Source organism: Bufo bufo, chromosome 6, assembly GCF_905171765.1.
Source record: "Bufo bufo chromosome 6, aBufBuf1.1, whole genome shotgun sequence".
Lineage (NCBI taxonomy): Eukaryota > Metazoa > Chordata > Amphibia > Anura > Bufonidae > Bufo > Bufo bufo.
The window spans coordinates 347,592,128-347,610,625 of record NC_053394.1 but is presented as its reverse complement, the minus strand read 5'-3'; the positions used below and the strand labels follow the sequence as shown (position 1 = coordinate 347,610,625).

The following is an 18,498-nucleotide window of genomic DNA, read 5'->3' as shown; positions in this document are numbered from 1 at the left end:
GGAGGTTCAGGGAGTCTCCCGCTATTAGATAGCGGCTCCCTGACACCCACATGTGAAACAATATATCCTGGAAAGGTTTGCTGATAGCAGAGCAGAGATAAGAGAAGTGACAGGACAGAGTTTACATTACAGGTTGAATTAACCCTTTAGGGTCAAATTGGCTTCTCAAGGAGATTTATATGTTAAAGGCATCCCTTCTTCTGTCTCATTCAGTAGCTATAGAACTATTGAGAGATGTATTTTTTTTTAATACATTTACACATTTAACCCTCCATTTTAATTCTATTTTTTACCCCAGTGTTAAATTCACACCCCCTGGATGCTTTTTTTTTTTCCTACAGTGGGGTAGATAATTACACACAGGGTTTTAAAGAATAAACTTCCTGACTCAGACCAAGAGCCGACTCAGCGAGTCAGCAAGTGAATGGATGCATCCGCGCATGCGCATTGCGCAACCTAAGCTTCTGTTCACTTGCTTCTTGTCAGCTCAGCGAATGAACTGAAGATTCGATTCATGAATCGGTTCATTTGAATGAACTGATTCAAATGAACCGATTCATGTGAAAGATCCGAACTTCCCATCTCTAGTTTACTCGCAGTAAACCTTTCCGGCAACCTGTAGCAGTGTCCCCTTCTCGGCGCGTGCGCACAGTGCAAGAAGAAGCCGATGCCAGCAGTCCGCAACGGCGCATCAGGCTGAGCATGTGCGCATGCACGGGATCTCAAAGCGGGAGGAGGGGGAGGGAGGAAGAGGCGGCACTGAGGAGTAGAAGGCGGCGCTGGGCACGAACGGCGATGGGTGCGGCCGGGCACCATGCATCCACAGACCTCCCCTGCTTGGGCACCTTAATTCAATGATTGACAGGTTAGTAAAACCTGTTTTTCCGCAGAATAAAGCCACAAATAGCTTTTATAAGGCCACCTTAGAAATCAGAATGCTGCCCTGGACATGAGCAGATGTTTAGCTCACAGGGCTTATAGGTGGTGACAGAATCCCTTTAATCATATACATAAATATGATAATTTGGGGCAGGGTAATGAGCCCAGTCCTCCACACCATAGAGCAAAGTGTGCAGATACTGCATATGTTTGGAAAATGTAATAAAAAGTTCGTGAAAGAAAAAAAAAAAAAAACTCCCTGAAATGAGTTTTTGCAGGTTGGGATGTCTGGAAAGCCCCCCATATTTAGTGCCTAATAGAGCACCCCTCTGTGTGCCCGTATAGTCCGACGGTAAGTATGTAATGTATACAGAGCCTAATTAATACAGTATGGCAAGAGATGTGTTAGGGGCCCCTATCAGCGCCACAAAAAATGTATTTCTGACCTTAGCAGACTGCACAGGACTTGATGTCAGGGCTCTACAGCTCTATCATTATACAGCGAGACACATTGACTGGTCAGGAGTCTGTGAAAGCTGGGGGACAACCCCTGTATGAGAAGCAGTGGCGGCCATATTGGGTGTTCTGCTTTCCCAGCATCAGATATCATTAAGACACGATGGAACAGTTTACTGGAGCTCTCAGTGCTGGCGCCTCTCTATTCTCCATTAATGCTGTGTGACAGGGGCATGAATGAGGTAAGGGCCCTGACTGCGGGGGGCAGCACGGTAACAGGCCCACTGTCCTCCATTGTATCTCATTCAGTGCAGCCAGTAGTCAATCCCCACATAGTCAACAGTCTGTGCTGTAGCTCCCACCTGCACTACGTGGTAACATCTTGATATGCCCTGGGGAACCTGGAGGTAATAGTGTGGGGTCCCCCATTCAGGACCCTCATCTATTAGCCAGAATGGAGAGGGGCTACAAGAAGTGTCTCTTAGGCCCCTTTCACATGAGCGAGTTTTTCGCCCGGGTGCAATGCGTGACGTGAATTCACTGAATCCTGACCCATTCATTTCAATGGGTCTGTGTACATGAGCGGTTTTTTCACGCATCAGTTCTGCGTTGCGTGAAAAAACACAGCATGTTCTATATTTAGCGTTTTTCACGCAGCCCTGGCCCCATAGAAGTGAAATTGGGCTTCAGTGAAAAACGCATTACATCCGGAAGCAGGTGCGAATGCAATGTGTTTTTCACTGATGGTTGCTAAGAGATGTTATTTGTAAACCTTCAGTTTACACGCATGAAAAACGCATGAAAACGCATTGCACCTGCGTGGAAAAAACTGAACAGCTGAACGCAATCGCAGACAAAACTGACTGAACTTGCTTGCAAAATGGTGCGAGTTTCACTGAACGCATCCGGAGCCAATCCGTCACGCTCGTGTGAAAGGACCCTTACTCTGGAGGACCCAACGCCTCCATGCTTTACTTGAACAACTCAGTGATTTCACTGGGAACTGAGTAATTCTTCATTTCTCCTTTAGAGGCGCTGTAGAGAAAGTGTAGCCAGGTTCCTCTACAGATGACGTGACACATGGGGGACACATCACTGCTGGGGCCAGTCATTGGATGTTGACATGTGGAGACTGGAGAAAAGCAGTGGCGGGGGACCAAAAGAGCTGGAACCCAGTGGTGTGGACCCAAAGATGATCAATCCCTTTAAAGCAAATTTTTGGGCCAGTTTACAACCTTCCCTGCTTCTTGCCAAGATCCTGCACATTTAGGAGAAGCCCCTTAAACTTTATTTAGATGAAACTGGACAATCCCTTTAACATTCCCAATGTGCATGCACTTCTGAGAAGCGAGTCTCTCCTATGCCTGCCATACACTCGGCTGCCGGCAGAGGGCGCTCTTCCGGAAGTAGTATTCATTACCTCTCTACTGTACGTATATTCAACGAGAAGCTTCCGGCTGCAGCACAACTTCCGGTATAAAGAGCGCCGTTTGGAGAGCGTCTTTCTGGCGCAATTTTTTTCATCACCCCTATCGTCCGCGCATCCGCGACATCCTCGTTGCAGCCATGGTGAGTATGGGCCGGGCTGGTGTAATGGGGGTTTGCGGGCAGGAGGGCGCTTGTATTTCCTGTGTGAGGAGCTCACGGGGGACCGGCTTCACCGGAGCCTGCCTCGAGTGTTAATGGCTGCCGGCGGCCTCCATCCCTGCTGTAGACATATCAGTGGCCCCTGAACTGTGCTTGGTACAGTGGTGCCGCCGGCGGTGCCCGCTCCTCCCCCACTGGGGCCCTCAGTCATGGGGACGGGTGCACTTTGGCGCCTGCTAAGTATTGACGGATATGCGTAATTCTAGAGCAACTCGTGACTGTTGTGCTGCTCCTCTATTATTCCTGCTAGAAGTTATGTTACTAGTAGTTTCAGGTCGCTGGAAATGATATCCGAGGTTACAGGTCCCCTTTAAAGTGGTTGTCCCAAGATGTAGATCCAGATTGGAGGACTGACTGTGGGGACCACCAGTGATCGCTGGAATGAGGGTCCTGAGACCCCTTAATGAATGGATTAGTGGGGAAGCGTGCTGCTCCTGTGGTGGTGGTTCCATCCTAAAATTGGGGGCTTATAGCTAGGATATGCCCCCGATTAGGGCTGCAGTAATGAATGGGTCCGCACCTGTCCGGCAATTAGTGGGCCAATAAATCCGGAGGTGTGAATGTACCCGAATACTGGGCGATGAGGAGGTCAGCATGGACACTCACTGGTGCTGCCAACAGGTTCGGGGGTCACTAGGTGTTCTGCTGCCCTCAGGTAGGCAACATCTAGCTGGTACACCATAATACCGGGCACCTCTACAACTACTGACCAGAAACAATAGGGCACTAAGGACAGTGCATGGAAAATGCTGAGTGAGGCGTACCACATGCAGGGCTGTACTTGTCATACTCGTGTTGCCATATTGCTTGCCTTCTCCAGGAGACCAGCTTAGCAGCCTGTGACTTGCAAGCAGAGCGCTTGGGTCCGGACACCATGGCTCTCAGCCTGAGCCCCGGTCTCCTCCGCAGGATGGTGCCACCTTCCTTCCCTACACATGCATGATTTAATTTTTGAATTTATATATTCTATGTAAAATTGGGCAAGGGGGTGATTTAAACTTAATATTTTTTTTATTTATTTAAGAACTATTTCCCCCTTATGGGCTAGAACCTGGGATTTTTCATCCCTTGTCCTATTCACCTTGATAGATCTCTATCAGGGTGAGTAGGACCTCACACTCTCCCTGATGCCCTGTGCTTTGTGCACACAGCATCAGGGATGTTACCATGGCAGCCAGGCCTTCAATAGCGTCTTGGCTGCCATGGTAACCGATCGGAGCTCCAGGCTTACACTGCTGGGGCTCCGATCGGAACTGCCACCAATGATTATAGGGGGGGGTGGGGGTTCGGTGCACTGTGCCACCAATGAATATAGTTTATGCGTAATACAAACGCAGGCAGCGGATCGCAGCGCGCAGTCATAGAGGCTGGGTGCCGGGTATGGGATGTGTCCGGCACCCACAGCGCAGCCTGCGTTTGTATTAAGCATAAATGATATTCATTGGTGGTGCGGTGGCCACACCCCTTCCCATCCTCCCTGCTATCAGCCCATTGGTGGCACAGGGGGGTGGACTGCCTCCTTCTCCCCTGTGCTGACAGCAGCGCGTCCCATGTCAGTTCCGTTTGTGTGTGAGAGGCAGAGCAGCGGAGGGTCTAGGCGAAAAGACTCAAGTCTTGTCGCCATTTAGCAATTCTAAGTCGCGTTGGTGACCATTTTGGTCGCTACTAGGGGCCCTGATACATGCCAGCCTAGTGGCCCCGCTGGTACATTACAACCAGACCTAACCAGCCATGAACAGCAACATCCCGTTCATTGTCGTACAAGAACGCGCCAGTCACCTGGTGGCATTTCTTAAGCGGAGTTCCGTCTAACCAGACCCCGCACTCTTCTGGCTGCGGCAGGGCACGTTTTCTGCTCTTCATCTCGGGCACCAATGGAGGAACAACACTGAGCTGGTGTCACTGGCCGCCTGATGGACTGGCTTTGAGATGGTTTCCCATGCCGGGTCCTTGCTGTGAGCCTGAGCAGTCCTGTGCACTGTGAGGATTACAGCCTAGGTGTCCGTGTAACTGCCCGCTCTCCGGTACTGAACATTGCACTTGAAGGCGAGAGGGGGACCCTGCCATGATCGGAGTACACAAGCAGTCAAAGGACATTGCAGGAGCGGTGAGTAATAGCAATCGCTTCACTCCCGCTCCGTGGTCACATGACGCAAACTAATCCTTGATGCCCAAAATTTGCATTGAGTTTTTTTTTTTTTTTTTTTTGAGTAAGTCGACAATCGAGTAATTGTTTCAGCCTTACCCCTAATGTCTGATAGGTGCAGGTCCCACCTCTGGGAGCAGCACCTATACTTGGAACAGAGCCCGGAAAGTGCAAGATGGCGCACCCACAGCCGTCGTCCATTTCTGAGACTGCTGAGAACAGCAGAGTGGCGCGCTCACTTATTTTCAGGCGTTCCCTAGAAATGCATGCAAGTGCGGTCACCGCTCCAGTCACTTCAACAGAAATGGCTCAGTAGTTTTGGGAGTTCCCAAAGGAATGAATGAATGAATGGAGGGCGGGTGTGCGGTGCGCCTTCCTGCACTTTGCGGCCTCCCGTTAAAATATAGGTGCGGCTTAGTGGTGGGACTTGCACTTATCAGACTTTAGAGGCATATCCTAGTGATATTCCCCAATGTCCTAGATGGGAATACCCCTTTAATCCTCCATGGAGCTGCAGGAGATGAGTGCTGTACTTTGTCATCTCCAGGAACGGCAGTGTGCATGCCTGACCACCGCTTCAGTCAGCCAGGCTCATCAATCCCCCAATGATCAGATACTTATCCCCTCCTGTGTTTATATTTTGGGGGAACCCCTTTAAATGGGAGCATTGCTGTCATGGCCTCTTGAGCGTATGGGGCGCAATGTTCTGATATTGATGGCTTATCCTAAGGCCCGGTGTTACGTCTCTAGTTAGCTCTATTGGTCAAGGCGTTTCCACAGTTTACAGTGCCAGCAGTTTATCAATGTAAGGCTCTGTGCACACTATGCTGGAGCCGTCTCTTGGATAGTCACTGGATTTCCAGACCACCAGTCGGAGGCTGTAGTACAGCAGAAAAGTATGTTAACTGCTACCACCCTGGCATATGCCAATAGGATACATCGGTTAGATGGGTGCTCTATGGGTTCAATGTACGTACTGTGAGGTTTCTTGGCGCAATCATCAAGCTTAGTTTAAACATGGGAATAGAGCCTAACATATACAGGGGCAGGATGGGCGCTGCCAGCGATGGCTTACCCCATTGTAATAAGCCCTCGCCAGTGGCCGCAGGTTTGGGTTAAAGGCACAGGACATATAGTTTCAGACAGCTGTATATTACCAGCCAGCTGGTGAGGCGAGAAGTTTAAAGCTGATTAAACTGAACCCTATCTGTAGTGCAGAAATACTGTAGCGTTCTGCTCTGGATTTCCACCTTAAAGGGGTTGTCAGTTATATAAAAACTGTAACCGTCCTAAAATAATGAAATTGATAGTCGTGTTCTTGTTTTCTTCCTGCGCTCTGGTCCACGCTGCAGCGGTGAACTGTATGCACAGATCAGCAATCGCTGGCCTCAGTGGAGACATCCCTTGCACTGCTGATGCCAGCATTTGGCTGCAGCAGTGACTTGTACACAGAACCTCACTGCTGCAGCCAAGATCACATCAGCAAAGGGAGGATTGAAGCGCAAGGCTCGAAGAAACTGGAGAAAACAGGTGATTACCCATTAACTTGGTATTTCAGGCCATTATACGTAGGGATCGACCAATATTGATTTTTTTTTTTTAGGGCCGATACCGATAATTTGTGAACTTTCAGGCCGATAGCCGATAATTTATACCAATATTCTGGGAATTTTCATTTTTGGAGAAAAAAAAATTCCTACACAAATCTGCTAAAAATTAATGTTTATTGTTAACGTGTGTTTTTTTTTTTTGTAAATCTTTCTTTTTCATGTATACTTATATATTTTTATATATATATATATATATATTTATATATATTTATTTTACAAACTTTTAGCCCCCTTAGGGACTAGAACCCTTGTCCTATTCACCCTGATAGATCTCTATCAGGGTGAATAGGATCTCACACTGTCCCTGCTGCTCTGTGCTTTGTGCACACAGCAGGGAGCTGAACATGGCAACCAGGGCTTTAATAGCGTCCTGGCTGCCATGGTAACCGATCGGAGCCCCAGGATTACACTGCTGGGGCTCCGATCGGAGGGGGGGGGAGGGAGGGGACCCTGTGGCCACTGCGGCCACTGCCACCAATGATTAATACTGGGGGTGGGGGGCGCACTGCGCCACCAATGATTAATACTGGGGGGCTTGGGGGGGTGCACTGCGCCACCAATGAAGATAAGTCTTTCATTAATTCATATACAGGAGGCGGGAGCTGGCTGCAGAATCACATAGCCGGCTCCCGACCTCTATGAGCGGTAGCTGCGATCCGCGGCACCTGAGGGGTTAACTACCGCAGATCGCAGCTACCGCTCATAGAGGTCGGGAGCTGGCTATGTGATTCTGCAGCCAGCTCCCGCCTCCTGTATATGAATTAATGAAAGACTTATCTTCATTGGTGGAGCGGTGGCCACAGCCCCTCTTGTCCTCTCCTCTAATTGGCAGCAGCAGCACAGGGGGGAGGGAGACACTGCTTCCTTCTCCCCTGTGCTGCGGTGGGAACACGGAGAGCAGCACGTTCTGTGTTCCCAATACGTTATCGGTATATCGTCAAAATAGATGCCGATGCTGATAACTCAATCCTTAATATCGGCCGATAATATCGGTAAAACCGACAACCCCTTTAAGGTCAAATCCACAGCAGAATTTCCACTGGAGAAACTGCAGCAGTCACCACGGGATGTCTGGTATTGTACCGTGGCTGAGCTCCACTGATGGAGTGATCCCGCTCACCAGGGGCCCAGTCCCCAGTCTAAGTGATGTCCTTGTCGTCTCTTTAGTTTCCCGGATCCTAATTTGGTCTTTCGTCTTTTCTTTTAGACGGTGGGGAAGAGCAGCAAGATGCTGCAGCACATTGACTTCAGGATGCGCTGCATTCTTCAGGATGGCCGCATCTTTATAGGAACCTTCAAAGCTTTTGACAAGCATATGAACCTCATCCTGTGTGACTGTGACGAGTTCAGAAAGATCAAGTAAGTGCGGAGCTGGGAGCACAAGTCACGGCTGGAGCAGCGCCTTACAGTTTGACTATTTTTATCAGATGTATTCACATTGAAAAGATCTGCTCCCCTCCCCCTGAAATGACCAGCAATGAATCAAAATGCTCTGGTTTTCAGTAGTCTGAAATGTCCATGAAGTCCTTGAATCCATATTAATTTTGGAAACCTCTCCAGCCCAAACCAGATGAGCAGTTTATACACATCTTGTCTAGAACATGCGCTGTAGTGAAGATGTAAATCCTTCTGATAAATATGATGAACTCCACAATACAGCAGACCTTCTGACCACCGAGCCTAGAGCTACAGACCCAGCAGTGTCAGAGCCCGTATGCTATATTAAAGGGGTTTTCCAGAGTTATTGCTTTAGCCAACCCCTGGAGTATGTGGTACCCGATTTAAAAGTTTGTACTCGCCGGTGCCCGGGCTCCATTTGGTGAACTTCCTGTCCACGGTCTGTTTACTCCTGGCTGGCGTATAGTCGCGTTCCCTGCTGTGGCCAATTAATGGCCTCAGTGTTGGCATGTAGCTGCTGGGGCCAGTCATTGAAAGAAAACAGACCAGGCACTGGAAGATCGCTGGAGCGCCAGGGAGTTTTTCAACGGGTAAAATGGCTGTAATCCTAGAAAAACCCCTTTAAGCCCAAACAGTCTCACTAATTCTCTTGATGCTGTCCAAATGTATTGATCCAAAGCACCCATCATTTTTTTAAGTCAGGGGTCCTCTGTTCCTGTGTCTCCTTTTCCAAATTCACCAGACACTTTATTTTGGCCAACTACTCGCTTGTAGTGCTGTGGACCCAAATAAAGCATCCAAGCAACCATTATCCTGCCCGTCTCAGTGGTGGTTGGGTTCTCTACGTAACCAATATACACACAGGGACAGTACAGCATTAATAGATTACAGTGCTTCTCCAGTGTCGGGCATGTATCTTCCTTGTGTCGCGTCTAACCCCAGTGTAAAGTAAATGGGCGTTTTATAAACTCTATGCCATTAACCTGTTTTGGCCTGTGTGTTTCTCTAAGTTAAGGTTGCAGCCTTCACTCATCGTTTACTGATTAACCCATTACATCTGTTCTTGCTTTCTTTTTAGGCCCAAGAATTCCAAACAGCCAGAACGTGAAGAGAAGCGGGTACTGGGTCTGGTCTTACTCCGTGGAGAGAACTTGGTTTCCATGACGGTTGAAGGCCCACCACCTAAAGATGTGAGACTTTAGTTTGACAGTATACAACCAGCGTGCCAAAAGGTTTTCCAACTCTGAATGTTAACATTTAACTTCTCTTTATTCAGACTGGTATTGCAAGGGTACCGTTGGCTGGAGCTGCTGGAGGTCCAGGAGTCGGCCGGGCAGCTGGCAGAGGTGTTCCTGCTGGTGCTCCGATGCCGCAAGCACCTGCTGGTTTAGCCGGACCAGTGAGGGGCGTGGGAGGCCCATCTCAACAGGTAATCCTATGTTGCAAAATAAGATCTCTATAGTAGGTATTTGGCTGCGGATCTACCTGCATGTTTCAGCATTATAGGCGTATGGATTGATTTAGCTAATGTTTGTCCATGAGGTCAGTGACACACATTCTTGAAGAGCGTCTGTCAGTGATCAGCCTGATCAGGTATGTTGCTTGGTGGGGTTGATCATGGTGACTAAAATGAGCCCTTTTGCTGCAGTTGCACATGCTCCAGCGCAGTGCTCTTTTGAGCAATTGTTTTAGGGTATCATTTTTGCGGGATGAGATGACTGTTTGATTAGTATGATTTTTGGGGTGCATATGACTTTTTAATCGCTTGCTATTACACTTTTTGTGATATAAGGTGACAAGGATTTTTACCTGAGGGGTTGGGTCATCTATTTTTATAGAGCAGGTTGTTACGGACAGGGCAATACCTAATGTATCCTTTTTTTTTTTTTTCTTACACCTGTCATCAACTTTATGCTGCCCGTACTAATGGCAGAATAAAGGAGTGACAGGAGTTGATTTCAGCGGTCGGTCATTTATAAGTTAAAAGTAAGTGGTTGCCGAGAACCAACATCACAATCATTGCAGACTGCCTGAAAGAGTCACGGCCACCTGAGTCATGGTTATCTCCTCGGCCCCCGTAGAAGGCAGGTCCCCATGCCGTGTAAGGCATTGGGCTGCCTTGTCACCCATCGGGTCCCCACCACAGCAGCGTGGGGACCCGGTGCGCTCCTTCACCCGCCACAAACCACTTCTATGTCGCTGACCGTGGCATAGAAGCGGTTGGTTTGCCGGCATGGCTGTAAACAGTGTTGTGCATACAGCAGGGGCCTGGCTATCAGGGATTGCCGGACCCCTGCAGTGATCGGGCAGGCACAGCTTCTGCACCTGCCCAGTCAGCCTGCCGTTCATGTACTGCGGAATGCGTTCTAGCACAGAATTCCTGGCCATACATGCATGACATTTTGCGTTAAGGGGTTAAAGGGGGTTCTTTAGGAATTTGATATTCATTGCCTATTCTCAGGATAGGTAATCAGTATGAGATTTGCAGGGGTCCGACTGTATGGAGAGGCCTCAGCGTTTTATGACCTTTTGGGCCTCTTCCTGGGCCATGTGATGTTGCTTTGCAGTGGCTCTGACTCATTCAAAATGGGGCTGAGCTGCAATACCAAGCAGTTGCTATCCAGTGGACAGTGCTGTGCTTAGTAAACTGAGGCTGTGGTGCTCCGCTCACCAGGGCCTTGGGTGCATGGCTTCCTCAAACAGCTAATTTATGGACTATACTATGGGACTGGGGGTTGGACTCCTTGCATCTCTGATAGGCAATCAATACGATCTCAAACCCCATATAATATTTATCGGTGGAATTCACTTCTCTATATTGTAAATCTGTTCTTTGTTTTTCATCGGTTTACATTGTCATCTGTTCTACAGGTGATGACACCTCAAAGTCGTGGTAATGTCGCTGCTGCAGCAGCTGCTGCCACAGCAAGTATAGCCGGTGCCCCAACACAGTATGCTGCAGGAGGCCGTGGAGGCCCGCTACCACCAATGGGCAGAGGAGCACCACCCCCAGGTACAGAGCTGTTTAACTTTGTTTTGTGGGGGGTTAGATCAATGATGAAAATCCTCAGTCTGACTATTCTGATGAATACTTAGCAGGATTACACTGAGATCTCTTCTGCCTCAAAAACCTATTGCATGTCCATCTTGGGTTTTACTCGCTTATCTGTTTAATTGTAGGCATGATGGGACCCCCTCCAGGCATGAGACCACCAATGGGTCCACCCATGGGCATGCCCCCAGGCAGGGGAGGCCCTATGGGAATGCCACCTCCAGGCATGAGACCACCACCTCCAGGAATGAGAGGTAAGATTTTATGGTATGGTACAGCATAAATATAGTTGGCATGAATGAAAATCTAAGCATAAAGACCAAGCAAACCACATGACCTAAAACTGCTGCAGGTGTCTGGTTAAAGGACCTCTAATTTGTCTAATCCGTTTCCACTGAAAACATAATATATTAAGAAATGAATTTGGGCAATACTTCTAGGGTAACTATGTAGTTAGTATGCATCTAATCTTTTCATACTGAATTAAATTCTACTCTCTTGCCAGGTCCACCACCTCCAGGCATGAGGCCAACCAGGCCCTGATCGTTGCTGCTTCCTTACCTACATGATGGGACTGTTCTGGTTAAATGTTTTGTAACTTTTTTATTTTCTATGTAAATTGAGTTTTTAATAAACAAGTAAATAGTAACTCTGTTCAGTCTCTATTCCCAAATCTGAGTGGAATCGATTGGGGTCCTTAAGATTAGTTTAAAAAAGGCATGGAGAAGTCTATTTCTGAAATGCTTAAACTGATGCCAAATCCTTTGCTTCACGGCGTGAGATTTCCACAGGCCTGGCCCTGTCGATCAACATTTGGAAGGCGTGACTTGAGGTGGGAGACGGGAGCCTCTAGGTGCAGGAGCAACGCCCCCCTGCTCCTAGAGGCTCATTTACATATTATAAAAGTAAGAGTTGGGTGCAGCTGACATTAGCACATGGCTAATGTCAGTCAGTTTAATACTAAAAATTCTAGTGACAGAAACCCTTTAGGCGTCATGCACACGACCGTTGTTTTGGTCCGCATCCGAGCCGCAGTTTTTGCGGCTTGGATGCGGACTCATTCACTTGAATGGGGCCAAAAAAGATGCGGACAGCACTTGTGCAGTCCGCATACGTTGCTCCGTTCCGTGGTCTGCAAAACAAATATAACCTGTCCTATTGTCTGTTTTGCGGACAAGAATGGCCAGTTATATCAATGGCTGTCCGTGCCGTTCTGCAACTTGCAGACCGCAAAACACACAACTGTTGTGTGCATGAGGCCTTAAGGTTTGGTTGGGGTAGTTAGAATCGCATATAGCTAGTAAACCCCTGAAAGAACTGCTGGAAGCAATCCCTACTATGCGGAAGGCAGTTGATTATATTTCATACACATTGGTTGACGCGTTGACTGTCAGCCAGAGCATCGCCTTGTCCAATTCTGCCAGAAGATCCCTATGGTTAAAGGGGACATTGCATCAAAATCCAAATTGTGCATCCTTCCTTGTGAGGGTAATTTTCTAGTTGGTCCTGCACTGGATGAGATATTGGTCAAAGCCTCTGACAAGAAAGGGTTTCCAGTACCATCTTTTTCCAAACAAAGAAAGCAGTTTCAATTTAGCGAGGAAGAGGAGGAGGCTAGGGACTGAAGGAAAACCTCGGCTTGGAGAAGAAATAAATCAAAAGGTCTGTTTAAGTCCAAACCTCAGTCTTGAAACACATCTCAGCAATGACGCCAGGCTTCAGGTGGGGGTCGCCTCTCCCAAGCTTGGCAAAATATTACAGCAAATAAGTCCTCACCAAGGAGAGTAAAAATTAGCTTTATGACAGCGTTCCCCGAAACCGGAAGCTTTATTACGGGAAATAAAAGACCTAAGGGGCAAAATCAGTCTTAATCTCAGTGCTGGCAGAAGAAATAGGGGATCGCTAGAAAGATTTGTACTTTTACATGTATCAAGAAAGTATATATCTATGTACGGTTTCTTCTGTTAATAAAAAAATAAAATAATTAATGGACAGGCTGATTTCTGAAGTGTCCCTCATTGCTTGATAACATCAGAACTAGGGATGAGCGAATTGACTTCAGATAAAACATCCAAAGTCAATTCGCATAAACGTTTGTTCTAACACTGTACGTAGCAGGAGCTCTGTACTGTATTAGAATGTATTGGCTCCAATGAGCTGAAGTTATTGCTTTTGCAAGAACTTCACAAATTAAGGTACCACTTGGAACCGAACCAGAGTTTGGGAAATGTTTTTTTACAGTACAAATTAATTTATGAAGTTATTGCGCAATAACTTCAGCTCATCAGAGCCAATACATTCTAAGGCCTCTTGCATACAAATATATTCTTTCCATTCCATTTTTTTTCGCGGACTGTATGCGGAACCATTCATTTCAATGGGTCCGCAAAAAAAGTTACTCCGTGTGCATTCCCTTTCTGTTCCGCAAAAAAATAGAACATGTCCTATTGTCCGCATCACAGATAAGGATAGTACTGTTCTATTAGGGGCCAGCTGTTCCATTCTGCAAAACATGGAATGCACACGGACGCCATGTGTATTTTTTGCTGATCGCAAAATACATACGGTCGTGTGCAAGAGACCTAATACTGTACTGAGCTCCTGTCCGTACTTTATAAGAACGAAGATTTATGAGAATCGACTTTGGATGTTTCATCGGAAGTTGATTCACTCCTCCCTAATCAGAACCATAATAAAACTGGAACTAAATTCGGCAGTGGATTCTAGGATGTTGGCACGTTCTCCTAATGCTTCCAGCTGAGGCTTCCCCAGACCTGGATTTAGATGAGAATGAAGGTGAATTAGGCTCCATTCACACATCCGCAATTCTATTCTGCAGAATGGAATTGCGGACCCATACATTTCTTTGGGGCTGCACGATGTGCGGCGCCGCACTTCCGGGTCCGCGATTCCGATCCTGAAAAAAAAAATAGAACATGTCCTTTCTTCTTCGTCCTACAGCAGCACAGAAGGGATATTTCCCGTCCCTGTCACTCTCATAGGACCACCCACCTAGAAAAATCTAATAATTAAACAATTAACAGAATTGACAATACCCTAGGTACTCTATATAAGACGCCAAGGCACTGCATCCATTGTGTTTTTTTCTAGTCCTTACTCTAGCAGGTGATTGCTCTCACCTTGCTGCCCACCTGGAAAGGACTTGAGCCTTGCGTTGTTCAGGCTCCGTCGGTCTGGCTAGTGGTTTCCTAGCCCAGACCTACTATAGTGTATTGTGGCTGTTGCCTGCCAGTGTGTTTGCCTGGTAATACCTGTAGCAGGTCGCCGGTCTGTGTCCAGTGCGTTTGCCTGGCTGACCTGGTTCCCGGTTTACAGACGGTTACAGCCGGGTAAGTATTAGGCTGTCTGCCGGCGATGCCTGGCTCAGGTCTGATGTGTCTACACTCCGGGGAATTTCAGGAAGGGTTAATTACCTCTTCTATGTGCTGCGGTCTCTGTTGTATAGGCGCGCACACACACCTCCCCTTATGCCTAGCCCTCGTTCCTCTTCCTGTGCGGCGTTCAGGACAGTGTCTCCCCGAAACGCGTCTGGCGTCATACCTTTGGACGAATACCCCATCTTTTACAAAGTGCACTACAAAGAAAAGAAATCCTTGGATTCAGTGTTGGAATCACTGCAACACGTCATCCATCAGCGCTGATAGAGAAAGGCTTACCATCCTTACATCCAATTCAAATCACCCGCGGAAGACACGTGGGACGCGAGCAGCTCCATAGTCGGGACGCCGGCTGATCCAGCGGAGCAAGAACTCGTATTTAACCCTCGATTTATCCGACTGTGCCAACAAAGGTAAGCCCACAACTCTAGTGGGTATAATATTTAGACTTACTCTCCTGAACACCGATTGAATATACCGCTTGTGACGACTGAAGTAATCTGTACTGCGTCCACTTACCAATACAGTACAGCAGTCGGCAGTTGGATACGGTGCAGCATCGACTTGTGGCGGCCGAGGTGTGTGTATTTTTCTGACATTGATATTGTGACAAAAATCAACTTGCACGGGCTACCCCAGCTATATGCTATATTATTGGGAGAAAGAGCTGATACAATCCACTTTCTATTTACAAAGGAGTTGGATTTCATTTTTGTCTTATATACAGACTTTTGATATATTCGTTAGAGACTTATCCTCTATGATTGACTCATCATATGGCTGATCGATTTATTTTAAATACTAGATGTTATGTAATTTCTATTTGATATTGTGCCAAACCATCGGGTAGACACTATATGTGCTAATCCGTCTCTCACACATCAGATCATTCAATCTGGGTGGAGACTGAAGGAGACTTTTGACACTATTAGTGTTCACCTTGGAATTGTTATCATCTTTGTCATATAAATCATACGACAATTGAATAGAGAGCAGATACAGGATATTGTGTTGAACCATTTTATGTGTTTTTTATTAATGGTTTATTATTTTTCATTTTAACATATATATTAATAATAAAAAATATCATATATTTCCATATAAGAGTGACCAATCCATTTTTCTATACATTTATCCAAAAATCTTTTGAGGGGTGACTCAACTTTGGATTGGAGCACCTGTCCTGAGGGAAATAGAAGTGAGCGGATCCCTTTTTTGTTTTACAAATTCAAACTTTGGTTCCTATTTAGAGACTCAGAAGCTGTGTGCACCTTCCTGCTGTGCGAGGCAGAGTTCTGAGTCTCTAAAGGTATTAAGGGTGTTGCTGCCCTGTCTGCCTCCCTTATGCATTATAGATGTGCATCTAACAAATTTATTTTTTTCTTAGATGTCGAGCCGGAAGAGCCATAAAAAGATAAAGCACCGTGTTTGTGCAGGTTGTAGATTGCCGCTTCCAGATGATTTACATGATGACATCTGTGATCTCTGTGCAGAGAAGTTACGCACGCCTGTTCCGCAGCCCGCAAGATCTAAGCTATGCATCACTTGTCTACAGCCTTTATCACCAGAAGCAACATCCAATATCTGTATGGATTGTACCCCACAGGACCCGTTAGCAGAAGAAGCAAAAAAATTTTTTCCTGGTTCAGAGAAAATATGCAGAATTTGGCTTCTACTTCTGGCAGCAAAAAGGAAAAAAGCCATCATCATTCAGATGACATGTCTCAATCATCAGCTATTGTCTCTCAATCTGACCTATCTTCGGATTCAGATACAGGTAGGGAAGAATTTTTCCTATTGAAAAAGGATTCAGCAGAAAAAGGATTCAGCAGAAAAACTCGTCAGACGCGTAAAGCGTTGTCTGGAAACTAATCATGAAGAAGATTTGGTACAGGATAAGGGTAACCTGTATTACTTCCCTAAGAAGAAATCCAGAGTTCTCCCTGCGCATCCGGTTTTAAAAACCATCATGGAAAGGGAATGGAAAAGGCCCGATAAACGTCTGGACTTAAGACCTCGCTTCAAGTCTCTATACAAGTTAGACCCGGCTTCATCAGAGGAATGGGAATTACCGTCTAAAGTTGACCCAGCCATTGCACGTCTGTCCAAAAGAAATTTTTTTTTTTCATCAGACGATTCTTCTCTATTAAAAGATCCTATAGATCGGAAAGCTGACACCTTCCTAAAGAGATCTCATTGCAACCTGGCTTCTCTGCAGAAGGCAGCTATGTCCTCAGTGCCTGTGGCAAGAGCGTTAAGAGTCTGGCTCAGCGAACTAACCAGAGACATCCAAGAGGGGGTACCAAGGCATGAACTGCTGGATCAAGTATCGACCCTTAAGACGGCTGCGGAATTCCTTTGTGATTTTCCGCTTGATGTCATAAAGATCTCAGCCAAGAACATGGCTTTAGCGAATTCCACAAGAAGATCCATTTGGTTAAAACCTTGGACGGGAGATGCTTCCTCTAAATCCAACTTTTGCGCTCTCCCATTTGAACCGGGAAAATTAATAGGATCCCAGTTGGATAAGATCCTGGAAGAAAATAAAAAAGAGAAGGCTTTAGCTTTTCCGCAAACTTTCAGGCCCAGGTCTACCAGATTTCGTACGCAGAGCGGAAGATCTTCTTTTCAGGGTCGTAATAGACAGGAGCAAGGGAGGAAGTTTCACCCCCGTTACCAGGACAAGGGAAAGAAGAAACCCTCTGAAGCCCCTGCCTCCAATTCAAAATTCTGACGTCAAGCCTGCCCTCACTGTAGGCGTAAGGTTAAGAAGCTTTTATATGAAATGGGAGAGTGTCACTTCAGACAACTGGGTTTGGAATTTAATCAAGAACGGTTATTCACTCGAGTTCGTTCATCTTCCAAGGGAAAGGTTCCTGTTAAACAACACAGAGGATCCAAGAATCATGCCTCTTCAGGAGTTCCTACAGATGAATGCTCTGGAGAGAGTTCCAGAGGAGGAAGTATATTCAGGGGTCTATTCAAGAGTGTTTCCCGTTCCGAAACCAGACGGCAGGTGGCGCCTCATCATAGATCTAAGGTTTCTAAACAACCATTTAAAGAAGGTAAAATTCAAGATGGACAACATAAGATCTGTCCTGAGCATCCTGCAACCTGGGGAGGTTATGGCATCCATAGATCTGAAAGATGCATACCTTCATATACTTATCCACAAAGAATCGAGGAGATTTCTCAGGGTGGTGGTCAAGACTCTAGGTCAGATTTGGCACTATCAGTTCAGGGCTCTTCCCTTCGGGCTATCTCCGGCACCTCGTATCTTTATGAAGGTGGTGGTCGTCCTTATTGCAGCTCTGAGGGTTCAAGGTCTAAGGATAGTGCCATATCTGGACGACTGGTTGCTTATTGCAGCTTCCAAGGAGGTTCTGAGATCGGATCTTCACACTGCTCTGAATCTACTTCAGCAAGTCGGGTTCATTGTCAACCAAAAGAAGTCGCAGCTGGTCCCCACTACGAGAATCCAGTTCCTGGGTCTTTTGTTAGACTCAGAAGTAATGAAGGTATTTCTTCCTCCTCTCAAAGTGGCTCAGATCGTTTACAGAATTCAGTTGCTGATCTCTACAACGAAGATATCCATCCGTTCGGCGATGAGTACCCTCGGGTTATTGACAGCTGCTATAGAGGCGGTGCCATGGGCGAAGGCTCATATGAGAGACCTGCAAAGAGAGATTCTCTACTGTTGGGACAAGAATCCCAAATCCCTAACCACTATGATGAAGATATCATATGCAACACGCAAAGGGCTGCTTTGGTGGACAAGAGAAGAAAATCTGGAAAAAGGAAGAGATTTCCGAGTTGTTCAAAGAGTAGTGATAACCACAGATGCTTCCCGCAAAGGTTGGGGTGCGCACATGGGAGATCAGTGGATTCAAGGGGAATGGCCCTCAACCATAA

General features: G+C 46.8%; 1 protein-coding gene across 1 annotated transcript; it reads left to right on the top strand.

Moving 5' to 3' along the window:
- Positions 1-2,779: 2,779 nt before the first annotated feature.
- LOC121003371 (small nuclear ribonucleoprotein-associated protein B') lies at positions 2,780-11,842 on the top strand. The gene is made up of 7 exons (XM_040435152.1): positions 2,780-2,904; positions 7,946-8,097; positions 9,215-9,326; positions 9,413-9,565; positions 11,008-11,149; positions 11,317-11,442; positions 11,694-11,842. Exons 1-7 carry the CDS (start codon positions 2,902-2,904, stop codon positions 11,729-11,731), a joined length of 726 nt encoding a protein of 241 aa, XP_040291086.1. The 5' UTR covers positions 2,780-2,901; the 3' UTR covers positions 11,732-11,842.
- Positions 11,843-18,498: the final 6,656 nt, after the last annotated feature.

What these genes read in the sequence shown, in the direction of transcription:
- LOC121003371 (XM_040435152.1), top strand. An exon ending in TGGGAGGCCCATCTCAACAG is followed by an intron (nt 9,566 to 11,007) that starts GTAATCCTATGT and finishes TCTGTTCTACAG; the next exon opens with GTGATGACACCTCAAAGTCG. An exon ending in ACCACCTCCAGGAATGAGAG is followed by an intron (nt 11,443 to 11,693) that starts GTAAGATTTTAT and finishes CTCTCTTGCCAG; the next exon opens with GTCCACCACCTCCAGGCATG.